Below are 22,442 nucleotides of genomic sequence, written 5' to 3' on the forward strand. Positions count from 1 at the left end.
TAACTGTAAATCTAAATATATTTTCACATTACGACGGCCTCAAAAGATCTTTAGGCTACCTTTAATATTATTCGAAAAAAAATGTTCAAACTGTGTTTAAGCTGTCCCTATAGCGGTATCCCTTAAAAATGACTTAATCTATACCATTTAAGTACAGATATGCATTGATTTGGTACCAATAACTACATTCGAGGTAATTTTATGTATTTGTTAGGTGCAAAAGTTTACTTATTGAAAGGGGACCACTCCAGTAACAGCTTTTTAATCTTTTTTCTCAGAGTGAAAGAACCACAAAAAAATATATTAACAATATTACAGAAACCTGTTTAAAAATGTATCAAAAATGCATCGATATTGCTAATAAATAGCTCACAAAGTTCACACAACATTCAGATTTAGAAATAAACACAACAACGAATACAAGTTGTCTAATTCAGAAAAACGTACGTAGATTGTTAACTGTTAACTGAGAACAAACAGACTCTACTATCACAAAACTGTAAAACAAACAAATGATCACATGTTCAGCACCACGGACAGCAACAACATTTATGTTGGGTAAAATCCATTTGAGGAGGACATGCTGACATAAAAGTACGAGCTAGTCCAAACCTAGCTATAGTGTCACTACATTTCGCATTATTGGGCTTTAATGGCAAAGGCCAAGTGTCAAACAAACTAAAGAGTCCAAAATGTCTTACCTTCTCTTTACTAGGAAGTGTTTGCGATGTTGTGAAAGTGTCTCCTCCATTGATACTGATCAGTTCCGCATCTACAGGCGGAAATGGCGCAGGGAAAACCACTACGTCACTCTTCAGTGTATCCGAGCTAAAGCACACGTCATACTGTTGAGTGGATTTGGAGTAAGACCAGCTCCCGTCAGGATGGGTGGTGATCATTGGGGTGCTGTACCTGCCCAAACTGCCCTCTGTCCTGTGGCATTTTACAGCTATTAAACTGATGAGGCTCAGTAAAAAGATGACGGACACACACACAATGGCGATCAGCAAATACAGATTTAAATCCGAGAAACTCTCCTCCTTGATAGGTACATGTCTGAACTGAGTCTTTGCGTCACCGGTGATCTCAACAACCACTATATCAATAGAGACAGTCGCTGACAGTGAGGGCTCTCCGTTATCAGAAACCAAAATGATCAACGGGTGAGTTTTCAAATCATTGTCACTCATTCTTCTCTTAGTCCTGATCTCTCCACTGCTGGTTCCGACTCGAAACAGATTGTTTCCTTTGGGCTCAGAGATGTGATAAGACAGCAGCGCATTGTAACCAGAATCCGCATCTACAGCCCTGATCTTGGCCACAAAGTAACCCGCCTCAGCAGAATAGGGAATGTTCTCGGTGTTAACGGAACCGTGCTCGGAATAGGGCGCGAGAACTGCGGGACTATTGTCGTTCTCATCCAGAATAAAAACATTTACAGTTACGTTACTGCTGAGCGGAGGAACACCAGAGTCTGTGGCCTGAACTTTAAACTGAAATGTTTTAATCTCCTCATAATTAAAAGACTGTAAACTGTGTATATCTCCACTGTCAGAGTTTATGTTGATCATAGATGTTACTGGACCGTTTTTAAAACTCTCTAATGAATATGTGATCCGGGCATTATCACCTACATCAGGATCAAGCGCAGATACTGTATGAATAACAGCTCCGATCTGACTGTTCTCTTTCACATAAACATTAATGACGGGCTCTGGAAAGCGCGGTGCGTTATCATTCACATCAGAAACGTGTACAGTAATGACACTGGTACTAGAGAGAGGCGGAGTCCCTTCATCAGTTGCTGTGATAGTAACGTTATACCCAGAGTTGCTTTCTCTGTCTAATTCACCGTCTACAACAAGAGAATATTTATTCTTGTAGGTGTTCTGTATACGAAATGGAACAAAATCGCGTATTTTAAGAGCAACAGCCCCATTTTTACCTGCATCTCCATCTTTAACAGTTATCAATCCCACCATTGTACCTACAGTAGCGTCTTCTCTCACCGTTTCAGCGAGAGATGTTACGGAAATTTCAGGTACGTTATCATTTACATCCATAACTTCCACTAAAACTTTACAACGAGCCGCTCTTGGATTATGACCTTTATCTTTTGCCTGGACGCGTATTTCCATGGCGATGCTTTTCTCATAATCGATGATTCCTTTAACAGAAATTAGCCCACTAACGGAATCAATTGTAAAAGCGTTCGCGATATCGCTATCGTCGTGACTTATAAACGAATACATTATTTGTCCGTTTATACCTTCGTCAGAATCACTAGCCTGGACTGTAACAACAGATGTACCGAGGGGCGCATTTTCAGTAATTCGTGCTTTGTAAAGAGAGTGAGCAAACACGGGGATATTATCATTCACATCCTTAACATTAATCATAATTTCAGATGTCCCTGATTTGGGAGGTTTTCCTCCGTCTACAGCGGTCAGTGTGAGCTGGATCACAGGCTGTTTCTCTCGGTCTAAAGCTTTCTGCAACACTAACTCCGCAGATACACTGTGTTCTGATCCGCTCTGAACATCCAGAGAGAAATGTTCATTCGGGCTCAGCTTGTAGCTTTTTATCGAATTACTCCCAACATCTGCGTCAAACGCGCTCGGTACAGTAAATCTCTCTCCAGGAAAAGCAGACTCTACGATATTGAGTTCTGTTTTGGGAGACTTAAAACTAGGAACGTTATCGTTGATGTCTAAAACATTCACTTCCAGCCTATATATGTTTAAAGGGGAATTTACAACAGCTTCCAATTCCAAAGAGCATTTGCTGCTCTTTCCGCATAGCTGTTCCCTGTCTATTCTCTCTCTGACGACGAGAATGCCAGCTTTTATATTGACACCGAAATACCTCTTATTTGGTCCTTCAACGATCTGAAATCCTCGAACCTGCAATTCTGGAATATTCAGGTTTAAATCCTTTGCGAAATTTCCTACTGTGGTTCCAGGATCTGCCTCCTCCGTCACAGAAAAGACAATCTGCCCTTTAGCATTATTCCAAATGAAGAACGTTAAAAGTAAATAAATCCACGACGTAAATCCTTCTTTTGACATTTTCATATTTATTTAAATACATCCGTTTGATCCATTCGATAAACACGCACAACGTCGTAATTCCGTGAGTCTCTTACAAAAACGGAGAAAGCAATGTGGCCTGTGACGAACAAAAGGCCCACGTGATAAACTGAACCTCCCTTAACCGAGGAAAAGCCCCGTTCCCGAGGTAAGAATGTCGGTCTCTTATGACACCATGCGGACATATTAACAGGCTATTAAATGTAAAAAATAATTTTAATTGGAATGCCTTTAGAAAGGTAAGGTCAATAAATAATATTTTACAAATAACGTTAAAAAATGTTACAAGTATAACGTTAGAACGCACTAACAACTTAGATGTATAATGTGTAATGTTTTGATACAACATCACAATACAATAGTGGATTTGAAATTGAATATTTCTCATTTGTAGTCATGTGCACGTAAAAAATGGAATAGACTGAAATAAATGGAAGACTAATAATACAAAAAATTGCCACTAAAAAAAAATATATATATACAGCATTTGATAAGACATATTACTTGGGATTAATTACATTAACTTCCCTGAACCATGAACAAAACAAAAATTATATTATGTCCCACAAGAAAGTTTGCCACGAAAGTTAAACAAATTAAATTTCAGATCAAATACAAACATGATGTCTCACACGCACTCTAAACAAAACACTATGCTGTTAAACAGTTTGTATTACATTACATGCTAACGATGTAATGTAACGGACACCAAAAAGATGACGCTACTTGATCTTCCAATAACTAGGAGAAAATTAAGAGTTTGCTCCCAAAACGAGATAACTTCGTGCTTAAATGTTTTCAAAAATATTTTTTTATCAAAACACGCCAGCTGCGGTTTGATTGATATTATTCGGATTGCACAATAAAAAAACATGATTTGTGAAAATTAAAAAGCAGTTATCTCATTTTGGAACCAGATCCTTCAAATATTGTTAATATATAAAAACACACAATTCATGTATTTATTTGTCTTACCTTTTCTGTATTAGGAAGTGTTTGCGTTCGGGTAAAAGTGTCTCCTCCATTAATACTGATCAGCTCCGCATCTACATGCGGAAATGGCGCAGGGAAAACCACTACGTCACTCTTCAGTGTATCCGAGCTAAAGCACACGTCATACTGTTGAGTGGATTTGGAGTAAGACCAGCTCCCGTCAGGGTGGGTGTTTATCATTGGGGCGCTGTACCTGCCCAAACTGCCCTCTGTCCTGTGGCATTTTACAGCTATTAAACTGATGAGGCTCAGTAAAAAGATGACGGAGACACACACAATGGCGATCAGCAAATACAGATTTAAATCCGAGAAACTCTCCTCCTTCATAGGTACATGTCTGAACTGAGTCTTGACGTCACCTGTGTTCTCAACAACTATGGCATCAATAGACACAGTCGCTGACAGTGAGGGCTCTCCGTTATCAGAAACCAAAATGATCAACGGGTGAGTTTTTAAATCATTGTCACTCATTCTCCTCTTAGTCCTGATCTCCCCGCTGCTGGTTCCGACTCGAAACAGATTGTTTCCTTTGGGCTCAGAGATGTGATAAGACAGCAGCGCATTGTAACCAGAATCTGCATCTACAGCCCTGATCTTGGCCACAAAGTAACCCGCCTCGGCAGAATAGGGAATGTTCTCGGTGTTAACGGAACCGTGCTCGGAATAGGGCGCAAGAACTGCGGGACTATTGTCGTTCTCATCCAGAATAAAAACATTTACAGTCACGTTACTGCTGAGCGGAGGAACACCAGAGTCTGTGGCCTGAACTTTAAACTGAAAGGTTTTAATCTCCTCATAGTTAAAAGACTGTAAACTGTGTATATCTCCACTGTCAGAGTTTATGTTGATCATGGATGTTATTTTGCTGCTTTTAGAGCTTTCTACTATTGAATATGTGATCCGGGCATTGTCGCCTACATCGGGATCAAATGCAGATACTGTATGAATAACAGCTCCGATCTGACTGTTCTCTTTCACATAAACATTAATGACGGGATCTGGAAAGCGCGGCGCGTTATCATTCACATCAGAAACGTGTACAGTAATGATACTGGTACTAGAGAGAGGCGGAGTCCCTTCATCGGTAGCTGTAATAGTAACGTTAAACTCTTGCGTGCTCTCTCTGTCAATTGGACCGTTAACAACCAACGAGTATCTATTTTTATATGTATTCTCTAATCTAAATTGCTGCGAGTCTTTTAGTTTGAGCTGCACGGCACCGTTTTTACCAGCGTCACCATCTTTCACTGTTATTAATCCCACCATTGTTCCCGGAGACGAATCCTCTCTCAGTTCATTTACAAAAGATGTAACGCTTATTTCTGGCACTTCATCGTTTACATCTATTACTTCAATTAACACTTTACAATGTGATGCTCGTGGATTTGGCCCTCTATCCTCGGCCTGAACACGAATCTCAACGGCAGCAGTTGTTTCATAGTCTAAATGATCCTTGATTGTAATTTCACCAGTAACTGGATCAATAGAAAATGCGTTTACACTGTTGTCATTATCGTGATTTATTAACGAGTACACGACTTCTCCATTTACACCTTCGTCTGCATCTTTTGCGTGGACTGTAATGACGGAAGCACCGGCATGTGTATTTTCTTGTATTCGAGCTTTATATAATTGTTTATCAAAAACAGGAATATTATCGTTTACATCTATGACATTAATGATTATATTTATTGTCCCTGATCTTGGAGGTTTTCCACCGTCTACAGCGGTCAGTGTGAGCTGGATCACAGGCTGTTTCTCTCTGTCTAAAGCTTTCTGTAGCACTAACTCAGATGATACACTCTGCTCTCCTGCGCTCTGAACATCCAGAGAGAAATGTTCATTCGTGCTCAGCTTGTAGCTCTTAACCGAATTACTGCCCACATCTGCGTCAAACGCAGTTGGTAGCGTAAATTTCTGTCCAGAAAATGTCTGTTCTGAAATATTTAGATACAGTTTTGACGTGCGAAAAACTGGTGCATTGTCGTTTACATCTAAAATCATTACTTCAAATCTGTAAATGTTCATTGGCGCATTAACAATGCCTTCCAGTTCCAAAGCGCATTTAGTGCGCCGTCCGCACAGCTCCTCTCGGTCTATTCTTTCTCGAACAAAAAGAATTCCATTTTTTACATTAAGATCAAAATACTTTTCATTCGGTCCCGAGACGATCTGAAATCCCCGCTTCTCAAGGTCCTGCACATTCAAGTTTAGATCCTTTGCTAAATGTCCTACCGTAGTCCCCGCAATCACCTCCTCAGATACAGAATACACAATGTCCCCGTTTGCATCATTCCAGATAAATACGACTAGAAATGAGATCCATTTAAAAAAACAACCGTTTTCTGTAATGTCCATTTTTCCTCCGGATGCAACTGTCGTCTAGAGAAGAAAATTATAATCTGTATATTCCATTACAGGTTTGCTGTTTTCACAAAGACACAGAGAAACAACTCTTTGGCGGATAGAGCTATGGAACAAAGACCTGTGACGAGGCGTAGATCCATCCCAACTGAGAGGAGGAGCTACACACAGACACAGCAAAAGCATATGCAGGTCTCCAGTGACACAGCGTGGACAATAATATTTAAAACTTTGCGGATTTATTCATCTATCATAATTGAAAACACATCGACCCTATTAAAAAAACTATACAACTAAAATAACAAAAAAAAACTTTCCAAGACCACACAAACTATTAATATGCTGATTATCCCAAAAAATTATATTACCATCAATCAGTAAAACCTCATAATAAGAAAAGCAATGTTGTTTGAGGAGGAGTATCTCCGTCTGCTACAATGGTAATTGCGAGCTAAATAGGAGGTTTTCATTCTGTCCAAAGATTTCTAGAGCCCTCAATCAGTGAGAACACTATATTTTTGCCTCCTTTTCAGAGAGGGAAAGGAAAATTTTCATTTAAATTAAGCTTAAAAGTACTCATATTTTCCAACATCTGTATTTACTATCTGATGGAAAATACATCTTATCGCCTGCTGTAACAGTAGCGTTTGTGGTTTTAAATAAACAATGAACCAGTAAGCAAAAACTTCTAAAGACAAAGATTGATCTAATTTGATTACCAATCCAACACATTAAAAACAGAGCTTAAAATGTGTAAACTGCGAACTTAATTGTAGCAGAACAAAGAAAATCATATAAATACAAATCTCACAACTAAAATTAGCATAAAATATAAACAAAATAAAACCGAAAACGGCATGAAATAATTTAAAAGCAAATAAAATGTATTTCAGCACCACGGACAGCAGCAGCGCTTCTGCTGTGTAAAATCGCTTTAAAGACAACACGAGGAGAAGCTATTCATTCAAGAAGTAGGAGACAGAAATGCAAAATGAGAATGACAAGGTCAAAAAGGTCAAAAAAGAAATAGCTTACCTTTTCTTTATTAGGAAGTGTTTGTGTTCTGGTAAAAGTGTCTCCTTCATTGATACTGAAAAGTTCTGCATCTGCAGGCGGAAATGGCGCAGGAAATACCACTACGTCACTCTTTAGTGTATCGGAGCTAAAGCACACGTCATACTGTTGAGTGGATTTGGAGTAAGACCAGCTCCCGTCAGGGTGGGTGGTTATCATTGGGGCGTTGTACCTGCCCAAACTGCCCTCTGTCCTGTGGCATTTTACTGCTATCAAACTGATGAGGCTCAGTAAAAAGATGACTGATACACACACAATGGCGACCAGCAAATACAGATTTAAATCCGAGAAACTCTCCTCCTTCATAGGTACATTTCTGAACTGAGTCTTGACGTCACCGGTGATCTCAACAACCACAACATCAATAGACACAGTAGCTGACAGTGAGGGCTCTCCGTTATCAGAAACCAAAATGACCAAAGGGTGACTTTTCAAATCATTGTCAATCATTCTTCTCTTAGTCCTGATCTCCCCGCTGCTGGTTCCGATTCGAAACAGATTGTTTCCTTTGGGCTCAGAGATGTGATAAGACAGCAGCGCATTGTAACCATAATCTGCATCTACAGCCCTGATCTTGGCCACAAAATAACCCGCCTCAGCAGAATAGGGAATGTTCTCGGTGTTAACGGAATTATGCTCGGAATAGGGCGCGAGGACTGCAGGACTATTGTCGTTCTCATCCAGAATAAAAACATTTACAGTCACGTTACTGCTGAGCGGAGGAACACCAGAGTCTGTGGCCTGAACTTTAAACTGAAATGTTTTAATCTCCTCATAGTTAAAAGACTGTAAACTGTGTATATCTCCACTGTCAGAGTTTATGTTGATCATAGATGTTACTGGACCGTTTTTAATACTCTCTAATAATGAATATGTGATCCGGGCATTATCCTCGACATCAGGATCAAGCGCAGATACTGTATGAATAACAGCTCCGATCTGACTGTTCTCTTTCACATAAACATTAATGACGGGCTCTGGAAAGCGCGGTGCGTTATCATTCACATCAGAAACGTGTACAGTAATGATACTGGTACTAGAGAGAGGCGGAGTCCCTTCATCAGTTGCTGTGATGGTCACATTGTATATAGACACAATCTCTCTGTCCAGATGACCATCTACAAGTAGAGAATATTTGTTTTTATACGTGTTCTGTATTGAAAACGGAAGAGAATCAATTATTTTCAAATTTACTGCTCCGTTTTTACCAGAATCGTTATCTTTAACTGTAATCAGCCCGACCATTGTCCCCCTTGGTGAACCCTCCTTAACCACATTAACAAGAGAAGTAACAAATATTTTAGGAACGTTGTCGTTAACGTCCATTATTTCAATCAATACTTTACACTGAGCTACTCTTGGAGATGAGCCTTTGTCTTTTGCTTGCACACGAATTTCAATAGCGTTGTTTGTCTCCTGGTCTAAAATACCGCGGACTGTTATTTCACCAGACACTTCATTAATAGCGAAAGACTCGACATTTCCATCATTAACATGGTTAACAAAGGAATAAACTACAGCCCCATTTACTCCTTCGTCTGCATCACGCGCATGTACAGTAACGACCGACGTGCCAATTGGAGCATTTTCGGGAATTTGAGCTTTATAAAGCGACTTTGTGAACACGGGAATATTGTCATTAACATCTACGACATTAACGATAATATTTATTGTCCCTGATCTTGGAGGTTTTCCTCCGTCTACAGCGGTCAGTGTGAGCTGGATCACAGGCTGTTTTTCTCGGTCTAAAGCTTTCTGCAACACTAACTCAGATGATACACTTTGTTCACCTCCGCTCTGAACATCCAGAGAGAAATGTTCATTCAGGCTCAGCTTGTAGCTTTTCACCGAATTACTTCCCACATCTGCGTCAAACGCACCGGGTAAAGAGTATCTTTCCCCTATAAATGCCGCCTCTGTAATATTTAATTGTAAAGATGAAGTTTGAAAAATTGGTGAATTGTCGTTTATATCCAATACATTAACTTCAAATCGGTACATATTTAATGGCGAATTTACAATGGCCTCCAATTCTAAAACACATTTCAAGCTCCGTACGCACAGCTGCTCTCGGTCTATTTTTTCTTTCATTTTAAGGACACCCGTTTTCATATTTACATCGAAATACCTTTGGTTGGGACCCGAAGCAATTTGAAATCCACGGTGCTCCAGATCATGTAAATTAAGGTTTAAATCTTTGACTAAATTCCCGACAGCAGTCCCAGCATTCGCTTCTTCCGAGACAGAAAACACAATCTGTCCACATGATATCCTTAATAGACAATAAAGTGTTGTCAGATAAATCCACAATAGATTCCGTTGTTTTAGCGAATTTGCCATAATCCATTCGTAACACATCCACAAGACAAGTCAAATAATGTCCCACATCTTTGTAAAATCAACCGTGTGCTAAACAGCTGATCACAAATTATCTATTGTGGAGTCCAACGAACAAAGCCCAAGCGAGCTCAAACGCCCTGCCCCAAAACAGGAGGAGTCACCGCGAGAAGAGAAAGACATTTTAACGCGGGTAGCTGATGACACCTTGTGGATAAAGCTTGAGTGAAACAGAAAATGTTTTTAACTGTAAATCTAAATATATTTTCACATTACGACGGCCTCAAAAGATCTGTATGCTATCTTTAATATTGTACTGTTCGAAAAAAAATTGTCAAAATGTATTTAAGGTGTCCCTTTGGCGGTACCCCTTAAAACTTAGTTTATATTTACAATTTAAGTACCAATAACTAACTTTGAGGTACTGTTGTGTATTTGTTGGGTGCAAAAGTTTACTTTTTGAAAGGGTACCACTCCAGTAACAGCTTTTGTATCTTTTTTTCTGAGAGTGCACGAACCACAAAAAACGAAACTGTCAAAACAAAAATATAAACAGAATTACAGAAACCTGTTTAAACAATTATCAAAATGCATCAATATTGATAATAAATATCTCGAATAAAACCAAAGTGGCTCATTAAATATCATGTGTAAAAAGTCTAACTTGCGTTTTGAAAAATTCCACACAACATCCAGATTAAGAAATAAACACAACAACGAATTCAAGTGATCTAACTCTAAAAAATGTACCTTGGTTTTAACTAAACACAAACAAACCCCATCATTACAATACTGTAAAACTAATTAATATTCAAAAGGGTAAATAAAATAAAACAGAAAGCCAGTATTAATGAACTCTAAATCAGAAACAAATTGTCAACGTGTTCAGCACCACGGACAGCAAGAACACATTTCTGTTGTGTAAAATCGATTTTTAAGAAGACTAAATAGTGTTGAGCTAGTCCAACACTAGCTATTGTGTCACCGCAATTTAAGATCAATAATTTAAAATTTGAAGGCCAATAGTCGAACAACACAACGAATCCAAAACGCCTTACCTTCTCTTTAGTAGGAAGTGTTTGCGTTGTGGTGAAAGTGTCTCCTCCATTAATACTGATCAGCTCTCCATCTACGGGCGGAAATGGCGCAGGGAAAACCACTACGTCACTCTTCAGTGTATCCGAGCTAAAGCACACGTCATACTGTTGAGTGGATTTGGAGTAAGACCAGCTCCCGTCAGGGTGGGTGGTGATCATTGGGGCGCTGTACCTGCCCAAACTGCCCTCTGTCCTGTGGCATTTTACAGCTATTAAACTGATGAGGCTCAGTAAAAAGATGACGGATACACACACAATTGCAATCAGCAAATACAGATTTAAATCCGAGAAACTCTCCTCCTTCATAGGTACATGTCTGAACTGAGTCTTGACGTCACCTGTGTTCTCAACAACTATGGCATCAATAGACACAGTCGCTGACAGTGAGGGCTCTCCGTTATCAGAAACCAAAATGATCAACGGGTGAGTTTTCAAATCATTGTCACTCATTCTCCTCTTAGTCCTGATCTCCCCGCTGCTGGTTCCGATTCGAAACAGATTGTTTCCTTTGGGCTCAGAAATGTGATAAGACAGCAGCGCATTGTAACCAGAATCTGCATCTACAGCCCTGATCTTGGCCACAAAATAACCCCCCTCGGCAGAATAGGGAATGTTCTCGGTGTTAACGGAACCGTGCTCGGAATAGGGCGCAAGAACTGCGGGACTATTGTCGTTCTCATCCAGAATAAAAACATTTACAGTCACGTTACTGCTGAGCGGAGGAACACCAGAGTCTGTGGCCTGAACTTTAAACTGAAACGTTTTAATCTCCTCATAGTTAAAAGACTGTAAACTGTGTATATCTCCACTGTCAGAGTTTATGTTGATCATAGATGTTACTGGACCGTTTTTAAAACTCTCTAATGAATATGTGATCCGGGCATTATCACCGACATCAGGATCAAACGCAGATACTGTATGAATAACAGCTCCGATCTGACTGTTCTCTTTCACATAAACATTAATGACGGGATCTGGAAAGCGCGGCGCGTTATCATTTACATCAGAAACATTTACAGTAATGATACTGGTACTAGAGAGAGGCGGAGTCCCTTCATCAGTTGCTGTAATTGTCACATTATACTCAGATGCGCTCTCTCTGTCTAGCGGACCGTATACCACAAGAGAATATTTATTCTTGTAGGTGTTCTGTATACGAAATGGAGCAAAATCGCGTATTTTTAGGGCAACAGCTCCATTCTTTCCTACATCACGATCTTTAACAGTTATCAATCCCACCATTGTCCCTGCAGTGGCATCTTCTCTTACTGTTTCAGCGAGAGATGTTACGGATATTTCGGGTACGTTATCATTAACGTCAATAATTTCTACTAAAACTTTACAATGAGCCGCTCTAGGTTTTTGGCCTTTATCTTTCGCTTGGACGCGGATTTCTGCGGCATTGTTTGTTTCGTAATCAATATTTCCTTTAACAGAGATTAGCCCACTAACAGAATCAATGGTAAAAGCATCTTCGATAATGTCATCATCGTGACTTATAAACGAATACATTATTTCTCCGTTTAACCCTTCGTCAAAATCACTAGCCTGGACTGTAACAACAGACGTACCGAGGGGCGCATTTTCAGTAATTCGTGCTTTGTAAAGAGAGTGGGCAAACACGGGGATATTATCATTCACATCCTCAACATTAATAATAATTTCAGATGTCCCTGATCTTGGAGGTTTTCCTCCGTCTACAGCAGTCAGTGTGAGCTGGATCACAGGCTGTTTCTCTCGGTCTAAAGCTTTCTGCAACACTAACTCCGCAGATACACTGTGTTCTGATCCGCTCTGAACATCCAGAGAGAAATGTTCATTCGGGCTCAGCTTGTAGCTTTTTACCGAATTACTCCCAAAATCTGCGTCAAACGCGCTCGGTACAGTAAATCTCTCTCCAGGAAAAGCAGACTCTGCGATATTGAGTTCTGTTTTGGGAGACTTAAAACTAGGAACATTATCGTTGATGTCTAAAACATTCACTTCTAGCCTATATATGTTTAAAGGGGAATTTACAACAGCTTCTAATTCCAAAGCGCATTTGCTGCTCTTTCCGCATAGCTGCTCCCTGTCTATTCTCTCTCTGACGACGAGAATGCCAGCTTTTAAATTGACACCGAAATACCTCTTATTTGGTCCTCCAACGATCTGAAATCCTCGAACCTGCAATTCTGGAATATTCAGGTTTAAATCCTTTGCGAAATTTCCTACTGTGGTTCCAGGATCTGCCTCCTCCGTCACAGAATAGACAATCTGCCCTTTAGCATTATTCCAAATGAAGAACGGTAAAAGTAAATAGTACATCCATGACGTAAATCCTTCTTTTGACATTTTCATAATATTATCAATAAATCCGTTTGATCCATACGTCCAACACGCACAACGTCGTTATTCCTTGAAGCTCTTACAAAAACGGAGAAAGCAATGTTGCCTCTGACGAACAAAAGGCCCACGTGATAAACTGAACCTCCCTTAAGGTAATAATCTCGGTCTCTGACGACACCATGCGGACGCACTAAGAAGCTATTAAGTGTAAAAAAACATAAAATGCTTTAGAAAGGTAACGTCAATAAATTGTATTTTACAGATAACGTTAAAAATGAAAAAGGTGACAAGTAAGAACGCACTAACAACTTAGATATATACTGTGCAATTCTTTATGTTTTTATACTTTATACAACAGCACAATACAATAGTGGATTTGATATTCTAGAGAACATTTTTATCTCATGTGTAGTAGTGTGCACTTAAAAACTTGCAAAGACCGATTACCTCCGAAAAAATATATATAATCATAATTACACTAACTTCCCATACGTGTACCATAAACAGAACAAAAACTCATATTATTCCCCACAAGAACGTTTTGCCACGAAACAGTATAACAAATTAAATTTCAGATAAAAAACACACAGGATGTCACCCACGCACTCTTAACCAGTGGCGGCCGGCCAATAGAGGGCGCTAGGGCGCCGCCCCCCTTAAGCCACAAAAAAAAAAATTAAAACAATTAAAACAAAAATAGTAATAATAATGAGAAAAACATCAGTATGTCAATATTTGTGTGTTTTAAATATGGAATGCACCCAGTAATACATGTAAAATATGATACAAAATCATATTTGCAACCTTTCCTCTGCCTGTCTGACCGCTTCATCAGCTCTGGGGCGATAGAGAAAGCGCCCCAAGGAGGCGGGTCTATGTAGCAGTTAAGCCAATTGCTAATTTAAGATATGAATGTATGACATAAAATTTAGCCAATCAGCGTTCTTAAATAGAATCCAAGAAGGGCGATCATTTTATCGCCCCAAGCCCTGATAAAATAAGGACTGGGCTCTAGGGGCGCCATTTTTACTAAACGACAATGGCGAGCGCGGACGTTACTCCTCCAAGACCCAACCCTAACTCGGTGAAATCTCTCCTCCAAGATCCGTTTGAGAGGAGAACTTTGTCGGAGAAAGTTCGGGTGAAAGAGCTGGGCCCAGATCAACCTGACCTCTCAATCAAACAGCAGGCTAGCGAAAAAGGGAAGCAGTATATGCGCGGCTTCTCCCGTAGCTTCACACACACACACACACACACACGTTTCTTTGTATATAGTTGACCTTAGCATAAAAATCATTCAGTTATATATGGTACTCTAAAAAATGTTAATAGTGTGTTTGCTAATATTACTGTATATATGTTTTGTATCAATTAATTGTTGCAGTTCTGGAGCACATTAACAATTAGTTACATTTAGTTTGATCATAAAATACTTTATGCTATTCTTCCAGTCAAAGGTTTGAGTTCAGCCACTTGATATCCATTTCTATATTATACATCCTTTATACAGTGTAAGAATTCCTATAAACTTTATAATAATTTAATGTTATTGTCCACTTTCCACTCTGTTCTGACAGCATGCATATTGTGTTGCCTATTTACTACCAATGGCACCAACAGCCTTTCCAAAAGATGTTACTTATATGTAGAAATAGTCAATTGTTTACAAGTTCAGTTTAAATGCAAATAAAAGGCTTGTGTTTGTGCATCATGATGTTTATGTTTTTGTGTACGAATGCCTCAACTTTTTAATATTGGCATTAAATAATTACTGACTATTTCACTGAGCACTGCTGTCCTGCAGTTTGTGTTAAATTTTATTGCGATGGTTACGGAAACAAAAAAGTATGGCACAGCCCCACCGAGAATATTTTTCACCAGCCGCCACTGCTCTTAACCAAATACTATACTGCTAAACAGTTTTTATTAATGTAACCGGGTGAAAGTAAGAGCCCCCACGCTGTATAGGTAGGCCTACCTGCTTTTAATTCCCTGGGCAGGTGAAGATAATAAGTGAAACGTGCACTTACTGCTCACTGTGGAAATGTGTTTCGGCTCCTTTAATTGATTATCTCTGTGTGTGCGAGAGAGGGAGAAAGCGCAAAAAGTGTGAGTGCGAGAGTGTGAGAAGCTGGGAAGCGCACGGGCCTGATTTGGTGAGAGAAGACGTTGATAAAGTTCATAAGACATTAAAACAGTGATACATATCAACTTATGAGTGTTTATTGATTGCAGCCTTAAGGGTTTGGTCAGTGGATGGTTGAATATTTTGCACGTCCGTTCAGCTTTCTCATTAGTTCGTGTGCGATGTCTTCACATTAAGTGTGCTCTTCAGAGGCGTCTGAAGTTAAGAGCGTGAGTGTTTATTTCAGTTTACGGTTAAAAATATATATATAATGGTGTAACTCATATGTAGTCTGTGTTCATTTAAAGTTGCAAAAAGTTACTTAATTACACTCTCGTGTTGTATTAGAGGGGAGAGGTGAAGCACATTTACTCGCACGTGAGCTGCGGTCCATGTGAGCACTCGGGTTTGGGAGAGGGCCGCAATGTGAGTTGTGATATGTTTCTTTGTTTTATATATCTGTTGGTTTTAACGAAATTGAACTGTGTTCAATGTGTATTTGTGAATGCTTTTGACCTGAAATATGTAAGCAATAGTGTAGCATGTGTGTATATGTGTTGCAATTGTAAGCATTTAATGTTCCATGATGTATATTTTTCTGTTTCCCCTTTCTCTATAGTCACTACCGTTGTTTATTTGGGGTGGTTTAAAATAACTTTTCTTGTTTCACCACTGAACAGGCAGACTTGTTTTCTGTTGTTGTTTTGTTTCTTTTCCTTGGTACTTGGTGTACCAATTTACTGATTCTGAATTTAATGTCCATAATTGGGTATAGTTTCTTCTAAATCTGACTAATTCATCTTTAATGCTGAATCCCTTTCGGGTGTAGTCGGGAATAAAAGAACCCCAGTTAATGTGTAGTCAGTGTTTTGTCTTTATTAACCAAGTAATTACAAACCCGGCCACATTAATCTAACGCTTTCACATCATCCAACATAATGTAATGGAAGCCAAAAAGATGACGCTACTTCAACCTGGAATAACTAGGAGGAACATATAGATAATTCATAAAAACAACCAATTAATGTATTTATTTGTCTTACCTTCTCTTTAGTAGGAAGTGTTTGCGTTCTGGTAAAAGTGTCTCCTCCATTAATACTGACCAGTTCTGCTTCTACGGGCGGAAAGGGCGCTGGGAAAACCACTACGTCACTCTTTAATGTATCCGAGCTAAAGCACACGTCATACTGCTGAGTGGATTTGGAGTAAGACCAGCTCCCGTCAGGGTGGGTGGTGATCATTGGGGCGCTGTACCTGCCCAAACTGCCCTCTGTCCTGTGGCATTTCACAGCTATCAAACTGATGAGGCTCAGTAAAAAGATGACGGACACACACACAATGGCGATCAGCAAATACAGATTTAAATCCGAGAAACTCTCCTCCTTCATAGGTACATGTCTGAACTGATTCTTAACATCACTTGTGCTTTCAACAACCACAACATCAATAGACACAGTCGCTGACAGTGAGGGCTCTCCGTTATCAGAAACAAAAATTACCAAAGGGTGAGTTTTCAAATCATTGTCACTCATTCTTCTCTTAGTCCTGATCTCCCCGCTGCTGGTTCCGACTCGAAACAGATTGTTTCCTTTGGGCTCAGAGATGTGATAAGACAGCAGCGCATTGTAACCAGAATCCGCATCTACAGCCCTGATCTTCGCCACAAAGTAACCCGCCTCAGCAGAATAGGGAATGTTCTCGGTGTTAACGGAACCGTGCTCGGAATAGGGCGCGAGAACTGAGGGACTATTGTCGTTCTCATCCAGAATAAAAACATTTACAGTCACGTTACTGCTGAGCGGAGGAACACCAGAGTCCGTGGCCTGAACTTTAAACTGAAACGTTTTAATCTCCTCATAGTTAAAATACAGCAAACTGTGTATATCTCCACTGTCAGAGTTTATGTTGATCATGGATGTTACTGGACCGTTTTTAATACTCTCTAATAATGAATATGTGATCCGGGCATTATCACCGACATCGGGATCAAATGCAGATACTGTATGAATAACAGCTCCGATCTGACTGTTTTCTTTCACATAAACATTAATGACGGGCTCTGGAAAGCGCGGCGCGTTATCATTCACATCAGAAACGTGTACAGTAATGATACTGGTACTAGAGAGAGGCGGAGTCCCTTCATCGGTAGCTGTAATAGTAACGTTAAACTCTTGCGTGCTCTCTCTGTCAATCGGACCGTTAACAACCAACGAGTATCTATTTTTATATGTATTCTCTAATCTAAATTGCTGCGAGTCTTTTAGTTTGAGCTGCACGGCACCGTTTTTACCAGCGTCACCATCTTTCACTGTTATTAATCCCACCATTGTTCCCGGAGACGAATCCTCTCTCAGTTCATTTACAAAAGATGTAACGCTTATTTCTGGCACTTCATCATTTACATCAATTACTTCAATTAACACTTTGCAATGTGATGCTCGTGGATTTTGCCCTCTATCCTCGGCCTGAACACGAATCTCAACGGCAGCAGTTGTTTCATAGTCTAAATGATCCTTGATTGTAATTTCACCAGAAACTGGATCAATAGAAAATGCGTTTACACTGTTGTCATTATCGTGATTTATTAACGAGTACACGACTTCTCCATTTACACCTTCGTCTGCATCTTTTGCGTGGACTGTAATGACGGAAGCACCGGCATGTGTATTTTCTTGTATTCGAGCTTTATATAATTGTTTATCAAAAACAGGAATATTATCGTTTACATCTATGACATTAATGATTATCTGTGTCGTTCCAGACTTTGGAGGTTTTCCACCGTCTACAGCGGTCAGTGTGAGCTGGATCACAGGCTGTTTCTCTCTGTCTAAAGCTTTCTGTAGCACTAACTCAGATGATACACTCTGCTCTCCTGCGCTCTGAACATCCAGAGAGAAATGTTCATTCGTGCTCAGCTTGTAGCTCTTTACCGAATTACTGCCCACATCTGCGTCAAACGCACTAGGTAAAGTAAATTTTTGTCCAGAAAACGTCAGTTCTGAAATATTTAGATACAGTTTTGACGTGCGAAAAGCCGGTGCATTGTCGTTTACATCTAAAATCATTACTTCAAATCTGTAAATGTTCATTGGCGCATTAACAATGCCTTCCAGTTCCAAAGCGCATTTAGTGCGCCGTCCGCACAGCTCCTCTCGGTCTATTCTTTCTCGAACAAAAAGAATTCCATTTTTTACATTAAGATCAAAATACTTTTCATTCGGTCCCGAGACGATCTGAAATCCCCGCTTCTCAAGGTCCTGCACATTCAAGTTTAGATCCTTTGCTAAATGTCCTACCGTAGTCCCCGCAATCACCTCCTCAGATACAGAATACACAATGTCCCCGTTTGCATCATTCCAGATAAATACGACTAGAAATGAGATCCATTTAAAAAAAAAACCGTTTTCTGTAATGTCCATTTTTCCTCCGGATGCAACTGTCGTCTAGAGAAGAAAATTTTAATCTGTATATTCCATTACAGGTTTGCTGTTTTCGCAAAGACACAGAGAAACAACTCTTTGGCGGATAGAGCTATGGAACAAAGACCTGTGACGAGGCGTAGATCCATCCCAACTGAGAGGAGGAGCTACACACAGACACAGCAAAAGCATATGCAGGTCTCCAGTGACACAGCGTGGACAATAATATTTAAAACTTTCCGGATTTATTCATCTATCATAATTGAAAACACATCGACCCTATTTAAAAAACTATACAACTAAAATATCAAAAAAAAGTCCAAGACCATAAAAACTTTGAATATGATGATTAATAAAAATTTGTTTTACTACCAGCACTGTTTTTCTTACATAAACATTAAAGGTGTATTTTTAATAACATTTTCACATTCATTTTAGCAGAACAAAAATTAATCATATTAATACAAATCTGTACAACCAAAATTAACTAAAAATATAAATTAAATAAAACCGAAAGAAGCATCAAATAATTTAAAAACAAATAAAATATTTCAGCACCACGGACAGCAGCTTCGCTTCTGCTGTGTAAAATCGCTTTAAAGACAACACGAGGAGAAGCTATTCATTCAAGAAGTAGGCGACAGAAATGCAAAATGAGAATGACAAGGTCAAAAAGGTTCAATTTAAAGTTGCTTACCTTTTCTTTATTAGGAAGAGTTTGTGTTCTGTTAAAAGTGTCCCCTCCATTAATACTGATTAGTTCTGCATCTGGAGGCGGAAATTGCGCAGGGAAAACCACTACGTCACTCTTCAGTGTATCCGAGCTAAAGCACACGTCATACTGCTGAGTGGATTTGGAGTAAGACCAGCTCCCGTCAGGGTGGGTGGTGATCATTGGGGCGCCGTACCTGCCCAAACTGCCCTCTGTCCTGTGGCATTTTACAGCTATCAAACTGAAGAGGCTCAGTAAAAAGATGACGGATACACACACAATTGCGATCAGCAAATACAGATTTAAATCCGAGAAACTCTCCTCCTTCATAGGTACATGTCTGAACTGAGTCTTGACGTCACTTGTGCTTTCAACAACCATGACATCAATAGACACAGTCGCTGACAGTGAGGGCTCTCCGTTATCAGAAACCAAAATTATCAACGGGTGAGTTTTTAAATCATTGTCACTCATTCTTCTCTTAGTCCTGATCTCCCCGCTGCTGGTTCCGATTCGAAACAGATTGTTTCCTTTGGGCTCAGAGATGTGATAAGACAGCAGCGCATTGTAACCAGAATCTGCATCTACAGCCCTGATCTTGGCCACAAAATAACCCGCCTCGGCAGAATAGGGAATGTTCTCGGTGTTAACGGAACCGTGCTCGGAATAGGGCGCGAGAACTGCGGGACTATTGTCGTTCTCATCCAGAATAAAAACATTTACAGTCACGTTACTGCTGAGCGGAGGAACACCAGAGTCTGTGGCCTGAACTTTAAACTGAAACGTTTTAATTTCTTCATAGTTAATAGACTGCAAACTGTGTATATCTCCACTGTCAGAGTTTATGTTGATCATAGATGTTACTTGACCGTTTTTAAAACTCTCTAATGAATATGTGATCCGGGCATTATTACCTACATCAGGATCAAACGCAGATACTGTATGAATAACAGCTCCGATCTGACTGTTCTCTTTCACATAAACATTAATGACGGGCTCTGGAAAGCGCGGCGCGTTGTCATTTACATCAGAAACGTGTACAGTAATGACACTGGTACTAGAGAGAGGCGGAGTCCCTTCATCAGTAGCTGTGATGGTCACGTTGTACTCATGCGCTCTCTCTCTGTCCAGATGTCCCTCCACCACTAGAGAGTAATAATTTTTGTAATTCGTCTCAAGTTTAAAGGGCACTTTGTTAGACACAGCGCAGTTAACCATGCCGTTTTTGCCACCATCACCGTCAATAACTGACACGAGAGCAACAGCGGTGCCAATCCTCGCGTCCTCTTTCACTGGACTGAGAAGTGACGTCACAGTAATGACGGGTTTATTGTCATTGATATCCAGCACCTCCACAAGCACCTTACAGTGCGCGGACATCGGAGGATGCCCTTTGTCACTGGCCTGTGCGCGAATCTCAAAAGCGTTGTTCTCTTCGAAATCTATGTTGCCTTTCACTATGATTGCACCTGAATTTGGATCAATTTCAAAAAGCTGCAAGATTTTACTCTGGTCTCTTTTAGGCAAAGAATAAACAATTTCGCTATTGGGACCTTCATCAATGTCTGTCGCATTTAACAAAACAATCGTTGTTCCAATGGCCACATTTTCAAAAACGGTTGTCTTATACAATGATTTACCGAAAATGGGTACATTGTCATTAATATCTAAAATTTTAATGATTATAAGAGACGTGCCTGTTTTCGATGGTGTTCCTCCGTCTACAGCGGTCAGTGTGAGCTGAATCACAGACTGTTTCTCTCGGTCTAAAGCTTTCTGCAGCACTAACTCAGCAGATACACTCTGTTCACCTCCTTTGTGTACAGCTATAGAAAAATATTCATTTGAGTTGAGCTTATAAGCGTTTATCGAATTTTTCCCAACATCTTCATCTGTAGCATGATTTAAAGAAAAACGAACCCCGGGCAGAGTGCTTTCCGCAATTTCTAGCGTTTGTGATTTCTCACTGAAAGACGGAGAATTATCATTGACGTCTGATATACTGATCTCTATTTGATAAAGCTTCAATGGATTGTTAATAACTGCCTCTACATTCATTGTACATTTAGGCGATTTGGCACAGAGCTCCTCTCTGTCTATTCTTTCACATACATACAAAAATCCAGTTTTTAGATTTACCTCGAAATATGTTTTCTTTGGCCCAGTGACAATCTGAAACATGCGCGACTCCAGTTCCTGAACATTTAGATTTAAATCCTTGGCAATATTTCCCAATGTTGTTCCCGGATTCACCTCTTCTGGTACCGAATATGAGAGCTGTCCTGATACCGCACCAAAACAGTACGCCAAGAGAACAAACAGAATACAGGTCACAATAGATGTCCCTCTATACGTCGGTAGCATTATAAAATCAGATGAAGCCCGTAGAATGGACATTGCATAAAAAGATGGTATTCCAAGTTACTAACGAGGGAAAATAAATAGCAGAATATATTCCATGTTTAAGATACAAAATGGGTCCTCCACGCACTCTCTTGCGTCAAGTCTTTCTGAAACAAAGCCCTGTGAAATCTCCTCCCCAAATAAAACCAGGAGGGGCTTCCGTACAAAATTAAACCAGGATTCAACGGACTGCAGTGACACCACGCGGATTCATGCATTGGTTTCAAGCAATTCATAAATAATAAAAATTCAAAAACGGATGAAGCCAAATTACAGCTATTTGTCATTTCTAACCAGTTCCTCGCAACAGACAAAACAAATGTGTCAAATATATAAGGAAATACTTGGTAATATTTCTGCATTACATAAGTAAAATGTTGTATTTTTATAGCATCATATACCAGAATAAAACGGCTTCATTTACAGGAAAGATGATACGATTTTATATTAAATAATGAGCAGCATATTGCGCTATAAGAGCGTGTCTTTAAAATGACAAGTTTG

At 39.7% G+C, this 22,442-nt stretch overlaps 4 protein-coding genes across 5 annotated transcripts in view; all 4 read right to left on the minus strand.

Moving 5' to 3' along the window:
• Nucleotides 1–22,442, minus strand: part of LOC306907606 (protocadherin alpha-C2-like) — a gene marked incomplete at its 5' end in the record, with an annotated part of 92,730 nt that overhangs the window by 42,478 nt on the left and 27,810 nt on the right. The window contains one exon of one of the 2 annotated variants that reach the window (XM_079479821.1): nt 7,482–9,860. The exons of the other annotated variant lie outside the window; for it this stretch is intronic. Coding sequence (XP_079335947.1) covers nt 7,482–9,860 — 2,379 coding nt within the window. Of the gene's footprint in view, nt 1–7,481; nt 9,861–22,442 lie in introns of those variants that run through there. 2 annotated transcript variants of the gene reach the window in all.
• LOC306907348 (uncharacterized protein) lies at nt 490–6,440 on the minus strand (the record flags this gene model as incomplete). Its single annotated transcript, XM_079479403.1, has 3 exons — nt 490–497; nt 680–3,058; nt 4,061–6,440. 3 exons carry the CDS (start codon nt 6,438–6,440, stop codon nt 490–492), a joined length of 4,767 nt encoding a protein of 1,588 aa, XP_079335529.1.
• LOC306907349 (protocadherin alpha-8-like) lies at nt 10,310–13,258 on the minus strand (the record flags this gene model as incomplete). Its single annotated transcript, XM_079479404.1, has 2 exons — nt 10,310–10,389; nt 10,909–13,258. The coding sequence occupies 2 exons, from the start codon at nt 13,256–13,258 to the stop codon at nt 10,310–10,312; spliced, it is 2,430 nt and encodes an 809-aa protein (XP_079335530.1).
• On the minus strand, nt 16,388–21,899 carry LOC306907350 (uncharacterized protein; the record flags this gene model as incomplete). Its single annotated transcript, XM_079479405.1, has 2 exons — nt 16,388–18,847; nt 19,488–21,899. The coding sequence occupies 2 exons, from the start codon at nt 21,897–21,899 to the stop codon at nt 16,388–16,390; spliced, it is 4,872 nt and encodes a 1,623-aa protein (XP_079335531.1).

This window comes from Barbatula barbatula (assembly GCF_947034865.1).
Source record: "Barbatula barbatula genome assembly, chromosome: 18".
NCBI lineage: Eukaryota > Metazoa > Chordata > Actinopteri > Cypriniformes > Nemacheilidae > Barbatula > Barbatula barbatula.